This window comes from Dysidea avara, chromosome 8 (genome assembly GCF_963678975.1).
Source record: "Dysidea avara chromosome 8, odDysAvar1.4, whole genome shotgun sequence".
In the NCBI taxonomy this organism is placed as follows: Eukaryota; Metazoa; Porifera; class Demospongiae; order Dictyoceratida; family Dysideidae; genus Dysidea; species Dysidea avara.
The window spans coordinates 16,495,303-16,520,089 of NC_089279.1; the positions used below are offsets into that span (position 1 = coordinate 16,495,303).

Consider the following 24,787-nt stretch of genomic DNA (forward strand, 5'->3'; position numbering starts at 1 on the left):
CTTGTTTCACTCGTATACATACACCGAGCTACCAAATACTTCCATTTATTCCCTTTTCATAGAGAAGAAGCGTGACTGATGATGTATTGTATTGTATTGTATTGTATTAATGCTTTACAGTGACCAGCACTGAAGGTCTGCAGCAACATGTGTTGCAGCCTTAGGATTACCTAACCTAATTTCAAGGACTTAGACTTAGTGGCTTATAGCTGAAAAGGTGTAACAGAAAAGGGGCCAAAGTAAGGAAAAACATCCCTCCAACCCCAGGAATCGAACTGCAGGTCACCCAATGTCTAGTCGGGGCCACACTCAGTCTCCTCCAGGAGGGATGGATTTTCTTCCTTAGGGGATGATCGGTGATTAAGTTTGCCATGCTCACTTGCTTGGTCTTTTCTCCATTTGGTGGCCTGGGCAGAGAAGCTATGGTCATGTGCATCTTGCTGATTTGCTTTCAGCAAAGTATGCCAAGATGCTACCCAGCTGGATGCACTGTTCTCTCTTTCTCTCCCTTGTTTTCCTTTACACTCTGCCGGATCTAGTTTCTTAAGGACATCCCACCACCTCCTTTAAGTTGTGCTTGGCAGAGAGCTATTGCTGATTTAATTAATAGTATAGATAACATTTTTTGAAAATTAAAAGAGTAGCAGCATAGCTAGCTGCCACTGCATGGTCTAACTGAAGACTAATTATGCTGAACTCAGTGAAGGATCCAGAGGAGGAATATATGTAATTCTTATCCCTCCCCAATTCACCAGTATAACAAGATTAGAATACTCTAATCAAACAGGCAAATAATCTACTCTAATAGAACATGCACCATTCCAGGCTAAGTGTACCCATTATTATGGCATAATGATGATGCAAATGCTGACAACCAAGAGTAAACATTGGAACTCTTAATTGCCACAACTATATGCCTGGATTTTGGACTGCATATACTCATGACATTTACAAAATTTTCATATTACTCTCTCCCCTGGCCCACCATTACGTGCACGTACGTACATTACCAAGCACAAGTTCCCAGTGTGTATAGCTATACAGTCCCCACTATATGCACATCATTATTACATAATGAACAATTAGCTATATACAGTGGATTTAGTGATGTACATGGCAACACCTCAGTATATAGCTGCATGTATATGCTCCATTTAACTTATCTTCTGTGTATAGTTATTATATAGTGGCCTGTCAGAATTACTACAATTTAGATAGATAACGTATACATTATTTTGCACAATTCAGATGTACACTACACAGGAGTGCTCAATAGTTAACAGCTTCTAGGGCCTGTCCAGGCTCTCTTTCCCATGTACTCTGACGCTATTATGCTACTCTGATTTGAGGCCTCTAAACTCTAGCTCAATTACCACTACAACAGATTGGGTCTATATAAATAGGTCTATACCCAGTGTTGACTTAACAAAATCATTACATAGATGCAGATGTGACAAAGGCATGCAGCCACATACATTGGTCTATTTTGAATTATTATATGCTATTATTATAAATTCTGTAGAGAAATCAATGCATAATTAATGCACAGGTGTAGTTAGGTGATCAATGGATTGATTGGATAGGAACAAGGGTAATAAAGCTTTTCAGATTTTGTTACAAAATTTAATTGAAAAGGTGGAAAGTCAATTCTTGTGTGCATGCATTTGAGTGAAATATCTTCTCATGAGTATAAAGTAACTGATCATGACTGTAAAGTGCAAGGTGTACATCATGTTGGCTATTGTCAGAAACTGACAACACCAACATGTTTTGTACTATTACACATTACAAATTGGTTCACTCTATAGGAAATATTGCATGCATGCTCACTAGTCTTGTCCTGCATGTGTTTTTTGTTTCAATACAGTTACCATCTGCCAATGCAAATTTAATTTACTTATGACTCCCTTTTATGTACTATATATTAAAATAATGAAAGTATAACCAGTAAAAACCTTTCTACATGCAACATATAATACATAATAATTATAAGTTACAGTACATGATCAAGTAAGCTTTTGAAGGTGTTAATGGGAGCATTGACAATGTTTTATAGGCAAACTGTTCCACATACTGAAGTCCTCTTGAAAAGTCAGGACTTGGGAAGTGTTATACGTTTAGATAATTATACAACCATGCAGTCATACACTTGTTGTTAGTATATACTCAGTGGATTGCTAATCAAAATTCATTCTGGTTTATGGCCATGCATGTGGTATGTTATGATATAGAATAATGCTGACACAATGTAGAATAACTACTGTACTATATATCATATATCACCAAGCACTAATATAGAAATTACTATAATAGTTATAGCCCTAAAAACAAGTTACACTGTTCACTCCTGCCAAGAGTTCATATAGCGATACAGTTCACTCCCCATGCAACTGTAATACCATGAACTCTTGCTCCTGCTATATAATATGATTATACACAAGTGTTATTTGAATCAGTATACACCAAATGTAACAACAGCAATTATAATAATGAATAAATGGTTTCATCACAATCGTACAACAAGAAGACAAAGTTTATATTTTTACAACAGACATGCACCAGAGTGTGCAATAAATACATAATATATACAAGACAACATTTATGTATATGGTAAGCCGGTCCATGTAAGGAGTGTGACATTGTCAGAATTTTGGCTATTAAAATTTAAGCAATCAGCCAAATTATATCCTAAACTTGTAATTAGGGGACACTCCATACAGTTTGCTGGCTTCCCTGGAGAATACAATCCTGGCTTGTGCATCTCATTCGTATTTCTTTTCAAGCAAGACTCTTGAGACACTCTTCTGCGAGGTACAACCCTATTGTTGTCAGCCAATGACTCATGACGAGACACTGATTTGTATTTCACAGGTGAATGTTCAGCACAAACACTCTTCTTAATTTCTGGTGGAAGTTTTATCAGTGACTGAACAGCACTTGCATGCCATGATAACTGCTGCAGAAAAAAGCCACTTTCTGAATCAAATATCTCAACAGTTCCCAAGGAGGTCCCAATATACAAATGACTCTGATGACCAAGCAATGCTGTAACTTGACAGTTTGCATCTGCAAAGAAAAAATTTATTAATTATACAACCAAATTTTAGAGCTAACCTTTACAATGTAAAGATATTGAATGTAACTGAGCTTTGTTCTCTGCATTCCAGCAGACTAATTGTGAGCATCCTTCAAAAGACACCCACACATGTGTTAGTGAACCACCTGTGGCACTGTCAAAGACCAGACTAGTTATTAGATTACATTTGTTCTCATTCACTATTGAACATTTTAATATTTCATGTACGTAACATCCAGTTGGAGATTGTGTAAGGACTACAATTTCTTTATCTTTTCTGGTTCCCCACACCTCTGTGGTTTGTTGATAGTCAACTTTATACAACATACTGATGGGTTTGTCATTGTGTAGCTGCAGCTTTCCAATCATGTTCACTCCAGCTTTATCAACCTCATCAAACAAGTACCATATTTCTGATGACTCCCAGAGTACTAGCACCATGTGCCATTCAGGGACATGTAAGAATTGTACAACTTGTTGTAAGGAGTTATCCAAAGCCACACAGCTTACAGTACGCATTGTTGCAGTATGAATGATGTAGAGCTTGTGGTGAGCTGTACACACCCACATGTAGTTGGTAACATTAACCATAGTGACTACTTTCGGAATGATATCTTCATGTATCTAAAGTTACAATAGATAAATAAATGTGGATGTCAGGAAACCAATAACTTACTCGATATCCAAGATCACTGCTTCTAAATGTGAATATTGCTAGCCTTGAAGAATCATCATTATTATTTACAGTCATCCACACTTGAGTGTGATGATTTACTTTATCCCTACTTCTGTTGGTTGGAGGAGACTTTGGAGTTATGGAAGTAAAGAATTGTAGAAAGGGCTGGCAATTTAGAAACGTTTGCTGTATATTTGACAGCTTAGTTGCAGCAGTATACTCTGGTTTGTGGTCACGCACCACCTGACACTGACTAACACATGATATTATGCTTGGTTCCAATTGATGAATAGTTCGTAATGAACATAACTCTGGAAGTTTACTCCATTCCAAAACTTGCGTCATGGTAGGTCGCCACTTAGGATCTTGGTGCCAACAACACTCCATAATTTTATGGATCAAACAAGGAGTAAAATTTTCCTACAGTTGATTTAAAGCAGTTATACAATGGTACATTAATAACAATACCTTTGTAGATTCTGGAATTTGTGGCCTTTGCATCTTATGAATCATTTCATTTGGTAGATCAGACTGCAATTCAAAAGGCTTCAGCAATGCAACTAGCTCATACAGGAACATTCCGAAAGAGAATACATCAATCTGAGTAGAAGAAATAATAACTACACTATAGTATAGTTTTCTAGCTTACAACTAACCTTGTCTGAATTTAGCACTTGTTGTTTTCCTGAATACACCTCAGGAGCAATAAAGCCGGGTGTTCCAGCTACTGCATCATACCTTATTTCACATACAGCACTAGAAATCCTACTAATTCCATAATCTGTTATCTTCAGTAATACATCATAATCTGTTTTTGATTGGCTGGCCATTGGAAACTTCCATACCAACACATTATCAGATTTTAGGTCAAGATAGACAACATGTCTTTTGTGTAGGAACTCTAATGCTGATGCGATCTGTGTTACACAAGAAGACATACAAATACTACTATTTATGACTATGTCATCTACACACCTGGCACATTGATTCTTGTAGTACTGTAGGAGTCAGTACACTATTAGCAGCTCTGTACTGTTTCAGGATTGAACTGAGACTTCCCAGAGGAGCTAGTTCCATTAGTAACATTAATGGATTAGTACGCACACCACACAGCTGAGTTAAATTGTCATGATGAAGGTTAGAGAGAAACAGAACCTCCCTTCTAATCACCCTGTAACTTTCAACTGATGTAGTGTAATTGTCTAAGAAGTCTGTAAGCTGATTTGCATGGTTAGGCCCATCCCATATAACTTTGACTGCAACCAATTTCCGCTAAATGATAAACTGTATTTTAAAACAATAGATAGTTGGATGGTATGCTTACCGTGTCACCAGATCTTAGTTCTCCTCTGAGAACCAGAGCAGAGCCACCACTACCCAGTTCTTTGTCTTTGTCTATCGTTAGTGGAATATCTGGACCACAAAGAACCTCCTCATCCAAATCTTTGAAGCACTATCATATTATACCACAATGCAAATTTAATTCAGTGATGTGCACAGTTATTGCAACTACACAGCTACTTCAATTATTTTGGATTTGGAAAGCTGACATCTCTACATGCATGATCTATAGAGCGATAACTATTATGTCACAAAATTACATAAAAACACATAACTGCAACTTCCACGGGGCAAGAAGTGAGGCGAATTCAATGGAAGGGTTCCTTCAACAGGCTACAACTCGGCTTCTGGTGCTTGTAATGGTAAAACCAACCTGATACCCAAATAACATTTTTTCCCAACTTATGTTCTATGTCCTGTGTAAGTTACATGCAAATGGAATCAGGATAAATAGTTGTTTTGTGCTCAAATTGAGAAAGCAATTGTCATCAAACAACACTTTAGTAAGAAAGAATGATCAATAATGAACTATGTATGTCGATTTGTTGATGTAAACATTGTGAGACTCTTCTATCATACTTTTGAAAGTGTCAAAATCCTTGTGCCCATGCATTTTTTTGCCAATTATCAGTTGTAACTTGCCCAGCACGGATCACACTACTAAATATCCTGTACTACTCTCTTCCTTGATCCTGATAATGTGGTCACAATTAGAAAGACAGTTTCAACAAACCTGAGGCAAAGTAAACTCATACTCCAATGGCATGCATACATTTTTTGCCCTGCGGAAATGGTTATATATGTAACTTCAGTTGTTACCGCTCTATTATAGTTATCCATGTCCCCATAATACATATTTTCTATTTAGGACTCACACTAGTATAGGTCTATAACACTAATCTGCTTTTCTCCTAATTTGCATTTCTGTACTCCTTACTGTTTATGCTTTACTATGTGTACTTATTAAAAACACACACACACACACAAGTTACCATATCTGGAGCCAGTTGTTGCACAGAAATTTCATTGTGTATAGGACAATTGACACTCATCGATGGCATTGCATAAGCAGTCAAAAGTTCCTTGAGACTGAAACAAAAGGCTTCACATTCATCACAACACACAAACTGGTGATTAGGATCATCAAGACAATGATTTTCTGATATACAAGTTGGACAAGGTACATAGGACAGTATTTCTTTATTACGACTGTTATGGATTGTACCAGGAAACCATTCACTCCCAATGTCCAGGATGTGCTGCTCAATGAAGACTAGGACACGTGTTGCCAACTTCATTATATCTACTGGCTCAAAAGAATCATTTTTACTGCTATTTTTGTGTACTAAAGCTATTTCTCGAACTTTGATTTTTAGTTCAATTTGGTTTCCATATTGTTCTGAAAGATTTTTGGTACTGTAGATGGTTCCTGGAGTGTTTTTAACTTCCTTTAATTCCAAAAGCTCAATTGTGTCATGTTCAACCTTGCACCCCTTCTGATGTAAGCTCCACAGTGAAGGTGCACTTCTTGATTGGCTTACATCATATTATTCATCATGTAAAGCAATATGCAGTAAAGTTGATAACGCTGAAGAAATCTCTTTGTCTGACACAATCTTTGTAAACAGTCGAGGCCAAAACCCATCTGGAATAAATGTGGCAAGCCAAACACGATGTAAATGTGGGTGGAGGACAAGACTTAAACTGGCTGCTTTTGACCAAGATTGATAATAGGATTGTAATTGAGCAGGTGACGATAGGTCAGTGGAATGTTCAAATGACAGGGAGTCTACAACGTTCAGCTTAGAAAAAGACTTAGTTTTTATGACTGATAAATGCCGTGGAGCATCTTGTGATGAATGAGATCCACTCCTTTCACATACCATACTATAGTTTGGTAATTGTATTGAGATGTCCTCTATGGTGACCACAGGATCTGCATAGTCTGAGCTATCAGTGGTGTCAATTCCTCCATCTACTTCATCTGTCATGCCATGAATTGTATCAGCTCTCACAGCAATATCAGTGATCTTATTTCTTGTAGCTGAATGTTTTTTACTTTTAGTTCTCTTTAGACTTTTAGCCTTATTGTATAGTCCTTTAACAGCACTAGGCACAATATTGCTGGAATCATACTCAACTTTACGTTCAGAAAAGAACACGAACTTTTCTGACTTTGTCTCTTTATCTTTAGGGAGCAGGCAATGAACAAATGTGCAACCATTGTCCCAAGGTATTGCAAAATCAAATTTAGTGAGCAATGCAAAGAATCCTTCCTGTAGAGGCTCAGGAATAACTGCATTAAATGCACTCTGAGCAATCAAATCTTCATTTAGAATTTTTCCTATATAATCAAATATTACATCACACTATCAGTGTTTAAGTATGCCATATACATAACAAACTGAATATGAAGGCTATGTATATTTATGTAACTGCAACTATGTCTACGTATGCAAGGATGGGTACAGTGACAAGTCTATATGACAGATTATAAGTTTCAAATTACTTTGCAAGTTCAAATAGTTTCATGTGTGCTTTTAGCTGAGCCCTCTATACCACCCTATATGATTATATGGAATATAGCATGCAGTCATCTTTGCTATAAATTTTCTTTAGTCCACTCTTAAGCATACTATATTTTTGTGCATATATATAACTCATGGCAACAGAGCTAACACATTGTAAAACTAATATCTTACCATCATTGCTGCATGGCATTCTTGCTATGTTGATCATAGAGCTGAACACCCACTTAACGTCAAGGAAATAGAACAAGTCAGTAGCAGGATCATTGAAATGTAGTATTTCTCCTAAGAGAGTTATACATATATTATACACCACTACTCATAATTATCAATACTTTGACAATGCAGAAAATCAATCGCAGCTGTAAGCTCCTCTTCATCCTCCAACAGTGGCAAGAAATACTCACTATTAACATATTTACTAATTTGTAAGTTGATACAACTCATAATGCTCACTAGAACTCTTTCTTAGCCATCATGGGAGCCATTTTGTTTCGCTTCATGTCCAAGGCTTTTAAATGAACTAGACTCTGAAGATCCATGTACGATTTAGGAATTTGTTGATGTATTAGTATGTCAGGATCATCCAGTGGTCTCTTAGTATCCACTGCCACTATAAAATGTATACATGATCTTAAGTGTATTAGTAGGGCTCAGATAGCACTTTCATGCACACAAATATTTTAACTGCAAGTATACACATAGCTATACAGTAAGCAAAATTAGAAATGGTATTAACTAAGTACCTGGTGAGCTGCCATGTATAGAATATCATTTACTATATCTTCACACTAATACATAGATAATATATATATAGTAGATATGTAGCAGTGACATCATTCCCAAAGGAATTAATGGTTTTGCATATGTATGGAAATCATCATTATGAGGCTGTACTTTGAGTGACAATATCTTGCTAACAATATGTTGCTTCTTCATCTAGCTAATTATCATGATAAGTTTCATTTTCAGTTTTCAACTATTTAATTGGATCAGTGTTATCAAATCATGGTGGTTAGCTTCAAACTTCATTGGTATGGTTGCCCAGGCTTAATACCACTAATTTTTGTACTAAGACGATAAGACAAAGCACATTTTTTTTTCAGCAGACTTCACTGGGTGATAAACTTGATGATAGAGGTAGTGTTCAACTATTCTCTAAAGCAATGTTTTCTGACACCAAAGGTGTAAACCTCAAGAGGTACTCAAGTGACTGAGGCTCGTCCTACCATTTGTGCAGTACCTTGCCAAGCACCTCAAATGCATACTCTCTCCTTCTCAGAAACATAGAAGCTAATAGTTTGGAAGAACCTTTCAAGACATACTCAACTGAAGTTTGAACTCAAGAGTTGTGAGAAGCATTGAAGATTTGTATGAAGATTATTTTATGTGAATTGAGACTCAAATTATCACCTACTAATCTGTAACTAAAAAAGTCATACTTGAAACAAGCTAGGATGTAGTAATGTCACCTTGGGAATCCTTATTATTTATGGCTAATACCAAGAGTTCATAATATATATACTGAAGAGAGTATCCTACTCTCATATACCCCTGTAGAAGGGCGTATCATGAAGTTATGATGTAACGACAAGATGTTGTGGTTTGTGACGTACACGCAGCCATAAAAGTGCAAGAATCGTTAGCACCTTTTTACACTTGCGACACTCAGGATAGCCGTATCCGCGAATGGCCTAACAAGAAACGCCTACGAAGCGGTCTTAACCCATGAAGGAACAATTGTAGTTTGGTGAGAAACGCTTAGAGCTGGAGTTAATTTGGTTGCTAGCGATGTTGTTAGGCACGCATTCAATCAATACCATGTTCAACTAATGACATCATTAATTATACAAAGAAAAACGGACGAACTCAGAATTGCTACGTCATAACTTCATGATACACCCTTCTACAGGGGTATATGAGAGTAGGATACTCTCCTCAGTATATATATTATGAACTCTTGCTAATACACATGTCACTAACATTTTTGTTTTCCTTTTCTACACAGATGTGTAGCAGTAAAATAAATCTTCTGCCTCAGTATCTTAATAGTCCCATGAAGAGAATCAGTATTGCTGACACAGTACACAGCAGTGACTTCAGGATAACAGTTGATATCAGAATGTTTCTCCTTGACCTCTTGACTTATATCATCTTTTTTGACACCACTGACCATATCAAGGTGTGTACCAACAATGATGACTGGACAACCAGGAGCATGTGCCTGTATGTGTGTACATATGAATAGCTATACTTCCATCAAGATGAAGTATTTACCTTTATATTTCTTAGGTAGGTATCTAATTCTTCAATTCCTGATTTTCCATCAACTATGCTAAATACAACTATGTAGATAGCTTGTTTAGAATAGAAACAATGGTTAAGGGTATGACTTTGCCCCTGTGTACATGACAATACATGCGTAGATAAAAATTGATCAATATAATAACATTCACTCATACTTGGCTAGGGAAGTCCCATATTTTAAAGTCAACAGCAGCAGTTGTAGTGTTGGGTGAATATTTCCAATCACACATGTTGATTTCATTGAGTGAGGCTGGTAACTTGGTTTTATTCCTACTCAACCTCCTTGCTAGTGATGTCTTACCCTTCTTATTACCCCCCACTATCATCAGATTAAGTGTTCGATATGGTACTGAGCTAGAAATTATACAATATCATTCAAATTGAGTGTCTGTATAGTTTTCTTACCATTTCAGCCTTGATTTCATAAATGATAACATCTTTCTGGCAGATGAGTGATATTCCCTTGGTGGGTCCTTCAGTTTAGGAAGATCATTTAATGTTATACTAGTAAGGGTGCTACTAAGATAAGACAATTCAAATGGTAAATGTTCAAGATGGACATTGCCATTCAGGTACAGGGTACTCAGGACCTTTTGCTTTCCGATGTTGGAATTTAGTCTACCTAGTTGATTATTTGATAAGTCTAAAGTTTTTAATGATGGGAATATCAAACTTGCTCTCCTAGGACATGAGCTAGCACATTCAAAGCTAATGTCAGTAAGCATATTGTCTTTCAGATAAAGATAATTCAGATTATCGAGGAAGTTATGACTCCTGTGCTGACAATAGAAATCTTTGTTAGGGTCACTAATCTCAATGCTGCTCAGACGACATCCCTTAACAGACAAACTCTTCAAATTTGGAGGTAATAAACAAACATGCAAAACACTAATGTGGTTCCCAGAAATATCTAGGTTCTGCAGGTTATATGTAAAGCAGGCTAATTCTTCTGGAAAACTGTTCAAATTGTTGTGGGACAAGTTCAGTATAGTCATTCTCATCTGTTCAAACGAGTATTCTGGACTACTGCTACTACTGTTCCTGGTATTGCCTTCAGCTTTAACTGCTTTTCTTCCTGTTGCCGTGAAAGAAAATGTCCTATCTTGCTGGGGTAAACACAATGAAGATTTAGGAAAAAAGATTGTGCTTATTTGATTATTTGAAGCATTCAGAGACTTTAGGATTTTTGATATCCACATTGTCTTTGGTAGAGACTCCAACTTGTTGTAGGAAATGTTCACTACTTTAGCAGCAACTAAAGCACCCTGTGGAAACTGGCATAATTCATTATGTGAAATGTCTAATTCTTCTAGTTCAGCACAATACTCAGCAGCTGCTTTCATCTCACTTATGGAATTATTTTGAGCATAGACGTACTTCAAGTTAGGAAATTTCCATATAATTGAAGGCAAAGTTCTTAATTTGTTGTGGCTAAGGTCTAACGTCTCTAAATTGATACATATCCAAGTATTTTCTGTAGGACTTTCAACAGGGACCTCTGTTAAGTCATTGTGGGACACATCCAGAACTTGAAGGTCAGGATTCTGAAACAAGGCAAAAGGAAGTGAAGACAACATATTGTGCTGCAGATACATCTTAGTAAATGTATAGGCAACATTAGGCAATAGAGACAACCTCTTGTGGTCTGCTATGCAAATGCTTGAGTCATTCTTTGCTGCTAGCAGCATTATAGCAACTTCATCGTACTGCATAAACAATGCAGTTCTAGCTGCTAAGCCATCTTCATCGCATGCACCAACATCAAGTAGCATCTTCACAACCTCTACATTTCCCACTGCTGCAGCCATAGCAAGTGGAGACATTGCAATATTACATAGTACCTTGTACTCATCAAAACTTTCAGCTACACTTAATGTTTGCAATCTACCATCATTGGTTTGACATAGTGTAGTAGTTAGTATTGGAATGACTGTTAATCCACCATTAATTACTTTTGGTTTGTATGGCGGCATGTGTAATAGGGAGAAGACAGATGGGTAGGCTAACACTTCCACTGCTGATGGAAACTTGTCCAACAAAGTCTGTAGCAATTGTATTTTGTTATGCACTAAAGCACAGTGAACGGCAGAGACTTGAGAAATGCTACCAGGTGTAATGGCAAATACAGAGGGAGCTAACTGCTGTAGCCCATTGAATATAGAAGCATCAGTCATCACATTAATGTGAGACAAGTTGCCACATTTAGTAGCAATATACAAAGGGGAACGCCCCAGTGCATCAATAAAGTTGACATTTGTCATATCATCCTTTGATTTTTCCTTGCTCAAAAATAAAATTCCTGAGACAACATGGTGGAGGACTTTATCAGATGCACCAAAGGCACAAGCAGTATGGATAGGATACCATCCTCTGTATGGGAGTTTATCTTTCATTATCAACAGGTCAGGGAATTTAGTTGTCAATTCAACTACAATATCATAGTGGTCCCCTTCACAGGCAGCATGTAGAGGAGTCTCATCTGTAGCAATATTAGCAAGTGGAACTTCATTTGTTTCTGATAGGAGAAATAATACACCGTCTAGCCATCCTTCTTTGCAGGCTCTGCAAACATAATTATAATTATATCTGAGCAGTATTAGCATGTATATGTGTACGCAAGGTCTAACCATAGATAATGTATGCGTTCCTAATGGATTGGAAACGCCCGTTAAATTATTTTCCTATCTAGTTATGGTGCGCCAATCGATTGGGAAATTTGTTGAGTGACTGTTTGGCTTTCTCTCGCTTGTTTGAAGGCCAGTTTGAAGGCGCGGACATTCCTTTTACATTGTTTATTGTGTTGCGTTGTGTACCGAACAAGAACACAGCACTGGGAGAAATATTGTTTGCGACAGGTGACAATGGCAGGTACGCACCAGCTTAATAATTCAACAGCAGTGCTATCAGCCAACTTCTCGTCACCGCATTTACACAACCAAAGAAATGTGTGATACATTGAAACAAATTTTATGCTACAGTACTGCTCAGCTTGAGCTAAACAATAGAACAAAGTAGTGCCTGTTTTCTGACGTTTTATCGAAGCAGTGGAAATATACAGCGAAGCAGTGAATATCTAGCTAGCCTACTACACTCTACCTGCTACAAGTGGTGTAAACAGCAGCAAAGAAATGATGCTACACTTTCTGTTTCTTCAGGAAATTTGCACAACCGTTTTGAAACACCATATTTCACCTTTGAACCTGAATTTTCTTACGCTGTTGTTTGCTACTCTCCAGCGTCCCTACCCAGTCCAGCCTCCAATTAGTGTAGATGGTAACTAACCCAGCTCTAAACAATAAACACTAATTTGCTGGTTACAAGAACAGCGAAATCTTCCACCTGTCGAGGTCATAAAGTTTACGCGTAGCAAAACGAGGATAGCCCATGACGTCACTATGTAACTAATACGGGCGTTTCCAATCCATGTAACATACATTATCTATGGTCTAACAAAGTATATTCTTATAGCAAAAAAAAAGTGAGATACTGCATGGAATGTAACTTTTGAGGAACAAGATTTATGCATCAATATATTGAAGATTTCAGTACATAAAAATGGATTGAGCTTGCTACCATTAATTTGAGGATGAATGTATTAAATAACAATTTAAAAAAACAATGAGACCTTTATCTCTTGCTATAGCATATGTTCAGTGCAGGTTTCAAGAGAGTATTAAAAGTGTGATTCATGACTCTCTTTGGGACCAAGACAGATTTACTCTAATAGAGCATACACCAGCTGCAAACACTCTAATACAACAGTCATATCTCACTGAGTAACTGATTAGCACCATATCCTGATTCAATGCATACCTGTACAATAGTGTTTGATTACCAAGATCTGTATATCTTGCTTTATCACATGGTACTTGGTGATACAACTGTTTAAACTCTTCCAAGGGACCACACTGTTGAACAAGCTCATGCAGTCCTGTGACAAAGCATGTATAAAATTATGTATCAGCGCAGCTGTACAATGCATACTTTGGATTGCTTGCAGATCATCAGTTTTAAATTCTACATAATAAAGCTCATTTGAATTGTTGCAAACACAGCTGGGTACTCACCTGCGCACAAGTACTCCTGGATAATCTTACAGTATAACGAATTGTTAGTGGCAGACTGTAGGATACTTAAAGGAGTCCTTCCTTTGTTGTCTTTGATGTGCAAGTCTGCTCCATGGACCAGCAGTAGATGTATAATTTCTTCATGGTTCATGGTAATGGCATAGTGTAGGGCAGTCTAAAGAAATTGTAGTGGTAGATCACTGCAATTTGTAAAGTACATACGTACATGTACACAAACAACTAGTAAAGTATCCAAGATTCATGCTACAAAAGAATTGTAGTGATGTGTGATAATAAGTTTGCAACTATACCGATTAATCACGATAATTGCATCACAATACGATAGTTATCACGATGTAATATAGTTATCAAGATAGTAAATCCAAATGATAAGATGCATAATGTACAATAGCACTAATTTTACTTATTTTCTATGAATACGGGTAAAGGCACATCTTGTATACCCAAATGCATATATGTCCTGCCAAAATACAGCAAAGTTCAATCTCAGAAAACAATTAGAATACATAATTGAATAAACAAATGAATGCTTTAATTGTTCGAGTAATTCTGGCGAGGTAAGAATGTCTAATATTGGTACTCACGATAATCACAAGCTATTATCATATCATGATAATGAACCACTGCAATACGATTATCACACTATCGATATTATTTCACATCACTAAAGAATTGTACTTGGTATAGTGGGCAGTGCAAATTCTGCTCTGTATTGCAGCCCAAAGTGTTTTAAGTTTTAGCTATAGATAGATGCACACACACAATCTTATAAATGTGGCCACAGTTTGTGTATGCACTGTTATTTATTCAAAGATGCTTCCCAGGGGAGGGACTCGGACCTCCCCTTAAGATATTCCACTAAACCTTCCAGAAAATCCTGGCTAACCCCTGCTGCAATTTAAAAACGCAGCTTTTTTACACTATTATTTATTATTTTATTAATGCTTTACAGCACAAGTGCTGAAGGTCTGTAGGACACCTGGTCCTACAGCCTGCTCAAAGACTTTAGCTACTATAATATGTGGTTACTGATTAGAGTACCTCAATCTTGCTGCTGATCTTCAATTGAGACTCAGCTAGACCAATAAAAGGTGTGGGTGCTGGTAGCATAGATTAGGATTAACAATGGTGACATCACTACGGATAATCCTTGCTACGGGTTTAGCTTGTCTTGGTTGCAGGTTCAGTATTCAACAAAATCAGCCTCAAAAAATCTTTCATTCAAATCTTCAATCATTGTGGACTTGAAAAACTTCTTGTACCTTGTCAGGGTCCTTAGTAATAGCGCCACAAAAATTATTGGTATCACACCTGGGCAACCATAACAATGAAATATGAGACAAACTGGCTTCGTACTGCAATTGTTTGATAGCACTACTCATAGTGAAGAGGAAACTGTCAAGGTAAATCAAGACATGGTCACTCTTAAGTCTTGACCCGTAATGAGGATTGCCCGTACATAAAACTATTAGTTCCTATTGGAATGATGTCACCATGGCTAATCCCTTTAATTACTATATCATCTATGCTGGTACTGTGTTTCTGTAGTGAAATGATCATTAAAAGTGAAGCTATCTACGCTCTTGTACATTATTAGGACAACTGAAGGTAAAAGGTAAAAGCAAGACGTAGAAGGCAAACACTTATCAAAACTCCAAAAGGCACATCCCACACATGAGTGTAGTATGTCACATAAAATGGTGATCATGTGTTGTATAGTCTAGCCTCTAGCCAGGTAGCTAGGGCAAACTAGATTTTAGGTTTTGATGATTTTTGTAAAAAATATTAATTCTTCTGTATGGGTTTTCTTTCTTTTTTGCAAGACTCAAGAAAAATGAAGAAAGCAAGCCGCAAGTCAAGTTGGAGGAGGCATAAAACTTTTGAAAGCCTGCACTAGTAAAAAATCTGTATTAGCAAAAAAGGCTATTATAGCAAGTGCTCCACTATTAGTCTTACTAAAGTATAAAACATTGATAAAAACAATTATCTCATTTGCTAAAAAATAAAGCAAATGTCATGATACATTGGCAAAACAAAAATACCCAAGAATCTGAGCTCCGTAAATTTTACCATGCACAACATTCAGTGGAAAATAAATTTTTAAGAAGAGAAGCGTTTGTGAATCTGTACATGCATCCGTTTTCCTACTTTCATATTGTTGCCCAACCCCTGTGAGATAGAAGTATGGTGAGCAACCACGCACAGCACTTCTATCACTTTACGGTTGTAGTCAACTCATTTTGTATATGGCATTAGTCAATTGTTCAATACTTTAACTGAAATCTTTTACTGAGTGAATCATCCAAATAAGCTAGGTTGGTAACAAATTGATAATGACAAAATTGGAACAGGATATTTAACATTCATTCTAAAGAACTCAACCCTTTCTTCTCATGTGGTAAAACTTTGGAAGATGGAAACTTTTACCAATCTTTTCCACCACCACCACTCTCTACGGTATATAACAGCAGAAGTTCACTCAAATTTAGGTGTGCACTGTAAATTCAGAAGTGTGATGTTCATACTGATGGTATGACTCCTGCGGTCGCTTAGTGTGATACTCATACTACAGAAGTATGACGACCACACTAAGCGACCGCAGGAGTCATACCATCAGTAAGAACTTCACACTTCTGAATTTACAGTGTGGACTGCCCTACCTGGCAGCTCCACTGTAAAGAGACAGTGGAGCTATATGTGTATAATTTTTCCTGATAACATACACCCAGATTTTTTGGTGCACATAGAGTGAGTGCTTATTTCAATTCTAGACATTACCTGGGCGTATTATGGCACTGACCATGTACATGCAGTCAAAAAAAAAACAGCACGCTAAGTGAGGAGAAGGAGTATACAGCAGCAGCAGCAGCAGCAGCAGCAGCAGCAGCAGCAGCAGCAGCAGCAGCAGCAGCAGCAGCAGCAGCAGCAGCAGCAGCAGCAGCAGCAGCAGCAGCAGCAGCAGCAGCAGCAGCAGCAGCAGCAGCAGCAGCAGCAGCAGCAGCAGCAGCAGCAGCAGCAGCAGCAGCAGCAGCAGCAGCAGCAGCAGCAGCAGCAGCAGCAGCAGCAGCAGCAGCAGCAGCAGCAGCAGCAGCAGCAGCAGCAGCAGCAGCAGCAGCAGCAGCAGCAGCAGCAGCAGCAGCAGCAGCAGCAGCAGCAGCAGCAGCAGCAGCAGCAGCAGCAGCAGCAGCAGCAGCAGCAGCAGCAGCAGCAGCAGCAGCAGCAGCAGCAGCAGCAGCAGCAGCAGCAGCAGCAGCAGCAGCAGCAGCAGCAGCAGCAGCAGCAGCAGCAGCAGCAGCAGCAGCAGCAGCAGCAGCAGCAGAAGAAGAAGCAGCAGCAGAATACAGTCTCACTAATAATGCATTCACACGTACCTGACCATCATTGTCTCTTGTGTTCGGACAACCTGCAAAGGTACCTATTAAAGTGGACATGCATGTCTATACCAACAACATACCTCCCAGCGTTAATAGTTGAGATAAGCTGGCAATACGCTTGCGATGTACCTCGGTGTGCACAACAGTCCTCCCATCAATGATATCGAGTGGCTTGTTTATTATTAATTCTATTTCTTCAGTATCCAGTCGGTTGGAGAAGTCAAATTCACCACTGTGCTTGTGATACGACTCGTAATGGGAGCAGTGCTCGCTGAAGGGTTGGCCGTCTATCACGTCCTTAAAGCAAGTCGTCTTCGCTGTTGATAGCATTTTCTGCTCTTTGTAATCTAATGAATTTCCTGCTGCTAGACTCCGCTCAATCGCGTGTGTTAACTATAAATTCTTCAGCAATAGATGGCTGACGTAATACTCAAATTCAAACAAAACGCATTACGTAAGGGAAATTATTTGGGGAATGGCAAAATGCGAGGTAAGCTCATTGCGGTTTTTATTGCTTTTGACACTAGAAACCACCCATAGCCAACAAAAACAATCTCATAGCAGAGTTCACAGAATAGTTTGATTTGGAGCTTTGACTTGAACCTAACTAAAACAATTGAACTATGTTAATACATAAGGATAATGCAAAAATAATTCATCACAATTACAATACAAAAAAATACAAAATGGTATATCCTTACTTGTCATGCACTGAATAAATCTTTGTACAAAGTTTTTATTAAATCAATTGGTGTGCTATTGAACAGTTCTTTAGTATCAATGTGCCCATATCCATTTTCCTCTGTGTGGGTATGGCAATACTTTGAATATCTCTGTAGCAACCGCTTCATTGCTACATGATCATGAAGTACCTCCTCCAAGGATGGTTGAACATCAAGAACACCTAATTTTTTAAGATCTTTGTCACTGCATGTCCTTACATACTGAATAATCAATGCTAACAGGCCAGCAAAACAAGAAGCAGCATATGACGTACCACGATAACCAGCAGTAATAGCAGTTGGGTGAGCAGATGATGCCCCAACAAGGCCTTCCCCTGGGGCAGTAAAATCAAGTGCTCGCCCTTTGGTTGTATAGCTGGTGGTGTTGCAGTAAACATCATGTGAGCCTACACAGATGGTATTGCCTGATGCAGCAGGATAAGACATGTTCTGTCGCTTCCCAGAATTCCCTGGTGCAGTGACAACTAGTATCCCCGCATCTGCCAATTTACGTATAGCCTTGTCCTGTTTAATATTCTGATACTTGGATCCATTTGGCAAAAGTACGATATCAATCCCAAACAAATCTTTATCTTCTATGCATTGGTTTAAAGCCTTAACAACCATATCAGTGTGGGCTTGCCCAGAACTGCCTGTTACCTTGTACATAACAATTTTAGCCTTAGGAGCAACACCGGCAGGTATTCTAATAGATCTCTTAGTCCTGGGGTCAACAAATATGAAGGAAGTGCCACAAACAATGGATGCACACATCGTACCATGTCCATAATGATCATTTGTTAAGTCTATATTCCCATTACACGTCATGTCATTGATGGCTATGACTCTGGTCAGGAGCATGCAAGCACTGCAATGCTGCTTGTGACGTTTTTCAGTTTCTTCCCTGTCCAAAAAGGCTTCATGCCCGATATAAATCCCAGAGTCTATGATTGCTGTCGTTACCCCATCACCAGTGATTCCTCTCTCATGAAGCTGGTTGGTCTTATAACAGGTCCACAATATGCTATTGTGCGACAAATTTACAGGACCATTGTCTTTCATACTAGTTTCAATAAAGTCATCAGTCATATCCGAGCTGGCATTTAGATCTGTGTCTTTGCGGCATCTTTTGCTCTTACCCTCTATATCATCTGATGGAGCAGGCCTCTTCTTAAGAAAATCTGATCTATCATAATCATACTTTTGCTTTTCTTTTTTACGTTGACGTTTACAAAGGGCAGAATAGAACTTCTTAAAATCATCATTTGTACTCTCAGTAGGATCCTTGCAGTCACGTACATGTACACTAATTCGGCTTATTTGGTGTAGATTACATAGCGTCTTAATCCTATGCAAATCGCCAGCCACAAAGTTGTCAGAGATCTGGTCACAGTGTAACAATAACTCATCTATTGTGGTCACTGTGACAGTACCACCAAGAGCCCCACAATAATCCCCCAATAGTTTCATAACCACGTCTCCAGATTCAAGAATCTCTATATTTGGGAGAACAAACTTTTCCAACTTTTTAACGGCAGAAGTGTTTGTTTTGTGGCTCAAAAAACTAAGCACCTTGTCCATATCAAGTCGCACATGTGGCGGTGTACTAAGATCAAATCTTTCCATCTCCGCGCAAAATCCTCCACCATATTTCAGCTGCAGTTCAAGCACTTCTAACGCTTTACTGTCATTGCCACTTGGCCACTGGTCCGTAATAAAATCCACAAAAACGGTAAGAGAAGATCTAGTTGCGTTTACGACGTTGTTGAGGCCTTTTCCTATCAATTCGCTCTTCATGGACTCCGATTCTAGATTACTTTCACTCTCATTTTCATCATCGTCAGAGAAAATAATTTCACTAGTGTGTAAATCTTCATTTTGAAGCGAAGCATCTGCCAGGGAGTCTACGTCAGTTTCGAGGTCAGATTCAGTTGACGTCCGAAGTGACCAGCTTGAGTTTAGACTTCGCTCACTTGTGTCATCGACTGAAGCAATACTAATGGTTTCTGCATCAGAGTCAATCTCAGACATTGCACTTTCCACTAGAGTAAACTACAGAGCAAACTACCAGGATTTTCGAAGTTACCGCGCGCGCAGAAGACAAGTAGATCTGTTAGGCGCAATCTATGAATTTGCGCAGTTTATAAATTGCGCTGCGCATTTTGTGAATTCATAAAATGCGCAGCAATTTATTTATCGGAGTGTCTATGTCCACCGGTGTACCGGTTATTCTTACAGCCACGTACTGTACATCTTATTTCCACCGGTGCCTCATATAATCATCTGCTAATGAGCCTGCGCCTGTCACGTGATTAAACCATGCTTGTCGCAGACTCACCACGTGCCGATTTTCACGTATCATGGCAATTGGTGCCCAATTTGACACTTTTCAGCAGTGCTCCGCACGTGTCATGGTGGTTGGCGCCCATTCAGAGCTGTACTGAGAACTTGTAATGGAAGTTGGCACCCAATTCGACACTTTTGAACAGTTTCATACGGCATTGGACGATTTAAAGCGAAATGGTTACCATCGCACTTTTGCTATGAACTGCAAGACAAAGATAACTGTATCTTATGACAGGTAAGCACTACATTTATTTATAGGGTTTCGTCATAGATTATAATACGTACCCGGGATTGGAAACGCCGGTTTTTATCCAAACTATCCGCGTTGGAGTGCACCCTTATGACAGCGAAGCGCCTAGCCAGGCGAGTTGATTCTTTTCATTTTCTTGTGAGTTCATAGCTGCTACTTAACTCAACATTTCGTATTTCGTAGGTTTACAAAATGAAGGCGTTATTTGGAGTTAGCTGACCAGGTGAACTCGACAGGAATGGGCGGTCAGCGGCGAGGTCACCGGTTCATTGAATTGGAGTTTGAATTACTCAGACCATGCTCAGACACAATGGTACGTACGTTATTATTACAGCACACGTGATATGGCTAGGGAAATTACAAAACAAATTAAATTTTATGCAGTTACAAAATTAAAGTGCATTTCTAGATGGAAAGTAGCCCTTAGAGTAAAAATTTTACTGGTGTGAATAGGTAGATGAGTTTGGGAGAATGAAACAACGACATTGATGGTATAGCCTGGTGGATCTTTCCATTGTAATGAAATAATTGAACCATCCAGTTGGTATCTAAAGTTGTATCAGCATGCTTGTGATGTAACCTCATGACATGTCAAGACAATTGGATTTGAAACAGACCATTTCTCTCCCTACCCAGCGACAAAGAGAAAAAAGTGGTCTGACCTAATGGTATGGGTACCGCTCTTAAAACAACTGCAGCATGTTCCATTGACGAGTTAACAGTAACTGTAGCTATGGTTGCAAGGCCTATCTTATGTGCCATAGCAGTGGCAAGAATGGTGGTGATAAACGTACACAGCATCTCTGCTTAGCACAGTGCAGTATATGATTACTGTGATTTCCCTCTCTTTTGACTGTTGCATTGTGAATGCATGACATCAATGTGTTTGATGTACAGTAGAACCTGTCCTAAGCCGGTCACCTTCAGGCCAACATTTCTTGATGTTTGTTTTATACAATTGGGTTAGTGTATAGCTGCCTCACTAAAGGAATTAAAGTTGGCAAATTTCAGAGAGGTAACCTTTCTATACAGGACAGGTTCCATTGTACAATGTTAGTGTTGCATTTGCTAATGTAGCTCAATCTTTATGTAGACTGTTTTTGTAGGTCAATAAATCTCTTCCTGTGCTATGTCTTTCTACCACTTGTCAAGGAATACAATGACAGTGTTTGTTGCTGTGAAAGATTCATCTCACATTGAAAGTGATAGGATTTTTGTAGCGGACAAGTTGACTATAGAAAGATTATATAATTCTATGCTGTACCAAGCTCAGGTTGTTCTTAGTAATAACTTAACAACATGACGGTACGGCACATATGTTGCAATATATTGCTAGAGGGATGGTTGTACTGGAGTCGGCTATGACATTATGTCACTTACCTAGAGTCTGTAGTTGCTGTGAATAGCTAAAACAGCTACTGCCATGAAATTGAGTATGGTGGTAGGAACCATACAACATACTCTATTACAACATTCATTATGTACACTCAATTGACTTTGTGTTCCAACACAGAGACATGCACAGCATTGTACACTTGTCTCAATCAGTGCTCATGGGACTATCAAATGTTATAATGTAGTTATTAGTAGGTCTTTGGATAAATATTGAGGCCATACCTATTTGATGTTATGTTGCACGGGCCCGACCGACTGCATTTTTCTTCAAATGAAATAATTTTGAAAATCACGTGTTCTTAATTAAGGACAACACCGTTGTGTAATGGTCAAAAAGGGACCATTGAAGATCGTCCAACACTCTAAAATTGTACAGATATGATGGGAAAACTCTTTTGGAGATTTATTTTTAAACCTGATACTACTAGAAGAGTACTGAAGTGGAGATTTCACAGACTGACCAGTTTTTGAATGCTCACGAGGTTTTATAATATTATAATAAGCTAATTCCTTTTAATATACTATAGCCTTGCAACCAGGCAGTCCAATAAAATGAAACCTAGAACTGTGTATGTAAAATATTGTACTATTATGCACCTATCAATGTTATCCCCCACCTACCCCCTCCCGGGCATAGTGGGGATTTGACTTTTTGAAAAATCAAATTCTCCACCCATGGGGGAATGACTAGTGGTCAAATCTCCATGTAGTATGGCTGTAAGGTACTTTAGGAAACAGGTCAATTCCTTTAGCTTGCAAGTTAAAACAAACGCCTAAAATTTTGTGCGGTCAAATGCCCTAATAGACCTTATTCACTGAATTAATTTCGTAGCGCTTATAACCCGTTGCGAAGGAGTTGTCCGCCAATGTTCGCCATTTGCAGTACCTAAACCATGGTAACATCACAATTCTCCGCCAAATTCGCCATTTGCAGTACCATAACTATGGTAACATGATAGCAACGGCCAGTTTTAGAACTCAAAATGGCGTCCAAAACACTATAGTCATGGTGAATGTGGACCCTTGTATGGCTTTGCGTGACATCAGAGGGCGCTTACTGTTCTAAATGAATAAAGTCTATAGTGGGGCAAAGTTTCAGATCAAAATCCCCCACTAATCCCCTAGTGAGCCCGGGAGGGGGGTAGTGGGGCTTAACATTGATAGGTGCATTATAGCTAGATTCATTGTTTGAATTTTGTATGCTTTTGTTTAAAAATTTTATCAATTTCATTTTCAAACCGACCTACCTACCCAAATTTAAAATAATTTTGCCCGCGCAACATAAGATCAAATAGGTATGGCCTGACTAGCTGAAGTACTATTCAAATTTGAGAGCTGTACAGTACCACTCTATACAGAATTGCCTACATTTTAACTTCTGAAATTGTCAGGTTTACAAATGATTGAGGCCAGAAGCACTTAAAGAGTTTTACCATGTTCTTGTATGTATACAGGCTACAGGCCTGGGGTAGGTGCAAAACAGCTAAGAAAGGGGCAGAATTACTTAGCTAGTACCAATTGGGTAACTAAATGCTAGCCTTGTATACATTTTTTGAGGGTTGAAAATGTTCCCACTATGCTGCACACTCCCCAAAACTTTTTTGAGTCCATCGGCTAAATGGTTTTGACACGACAGAACAGCGAATTCACTAGGTATGTCTATTATCTCTGGTACGAATCTCTGGCTCCGGTAGGCACCTAAGTAACTATTGACCTACCAGTATTAGTGGCTTTAGGCATATCTCAACCTGGATAGTAAGCCTTCTCCTTCGTTTTCCTTCGTCTTCTACCCTCGCTTTTACCATAGATAATATACCCTAATAGGAATTAGTGACGCGTTTAACAACCATTTGACAATCCTCGTTATGGTCACGTGAAAGTATTATGTAGTGCGCTAATGTAAACATGATGTAATGATGGTAACTGAGCACCATGAACGTAGAAGAGACATTGCGAGTACTGTAGAGCATAGTATCTATGTATGATCTATGTGTAGAGGGAGCTAATGAACGAAGCCAATCAGGTGCGCAGTTCACTCAAGAAGGTAGATGCTAGAGGTGAATTAGCTGTGGAACTGGAAGAACAAGGAATACGTCCTGGAGTTGCTTTATGTCTTAAAGAAAGAAGCCGGATGGTCAGGAATACTTTAAGTCTTTTTCCGAAGCCCCAATATCTTTAGTGCAGTCAGTGCTACATGTAAGTAAGCCAATAACACCAGTGCATCTTTGAGAAGTGATATGGATGGAATTTTCAGACGTAGCTATGGGTCAACAATATTGGAAGGAATATATAGTGCGAGGCATTAAGCCATCCTCTTATCGTGACAGAACCATTAGTGATGCAACTAACGAACCAGCAAATTTTTGAAGAAATACTGACATCTATGTTCAAGACACACGTGGAACAACCAGCTGAAACACCAACCGAGTTAACTTGAAAGTGGGTGAAGAGAATGTATGAGGTATGCTTGTGGATATGTGGCAAAGAAACTGTACCAATTTTTTTTGAAACAGAATGGGGAGAAGTACACAACATTTGTGGAATGCTTGAATAGAAACAACGAAGACTCTATCCGGTGACATCTTTTATGGATTATTAACAGAGGCGGACTATGTGAACTGTGAAGTAAATAACATGATGTCTTTTTTGCTATTTAAAGAAATTGAAAAAGCTATACAAGTTAG

At 38.6% G+C, this 24,787-nt stretch overlaps 2 protein-coding genes across 2 annotated transcripts; both read right to left on the reverse strand.

Annotated features, from left to right (window-relative positions):
* Nucleotides 1-2,506: 2,506 nt before the first annotated feature.
* LOC136263607 (leucine-rich repeat serine/threonine-protein kinase 1-like) lies at nucleotides 2,507-8,027 on the reverse strand. The gene is made up of 10 exons (XM_066058231.1): nucleotides 7,957-8,027; nucleotides 7,796-7,906; nucleotides 6,086-7,437; nucleotides 5,077-5,205; nucleotides 4,728-5,024; nucleotides 4,409-4,669; nucleotides 4,221-4,352; nucleotides 3,753-4,172; nucleotides 3,115-3,700; nucleotides 2,507-3,066 (listed from the first exon to the last, which is right to left on the reverse strand). The coding sequence occupies exons 3-10, from the start codon at nucleotides 6,389-6,391 to the stop codon at nucleotides 2,600-2,602; spliced, it is 2,598 nt and encodes an 865-aa protein (XP_065914303.1). The 5' UTR covers nucleotides 6,392-7,437; nucleotides 7,796-7,906; nucleotides 7,957-8,027; the 3' UTR covers nucleotides 2,507-2,599.
* Nucleotides 6,641-13,941, reverse strand: LOC136264798 (leucine-rich repeat serine/threonine-protein kinase 1-like). Its single transcript, XM_066059567.1, has 10 exons — nucleotides 13,913-13,941; nucleotides 13,742-13,859; nucleotides 10,334-12,490; nucleotides 10,084-10,282; nucleotides 9,899-10,021; nucleotides 9,605-9,845; nucleotides 8,078-8,234; nucleotides 7,957-8,027; nucleotides 7,796-7,906; nucleotides 6,641-7,437 (listed from the first exon to the last, which is right to left on the reverse strand). The coding sequence occupies exons 3-10, from the start codon at nucleotides 12,319-12,321 to the stop codon at nucleotides 6,641-6,643; spliced, it is 3,687 nt and encodes a 1,228-aa protein (XP_065915639.1). The 5' UTR covers nucleotides 12,322-12,490; nucleotides 13,742-13,859; nucleotides 13,913-13,941.
* Between the last annotated feature and the right edge of the window lie 10,846 nt (nucleotides 13,942-24,787).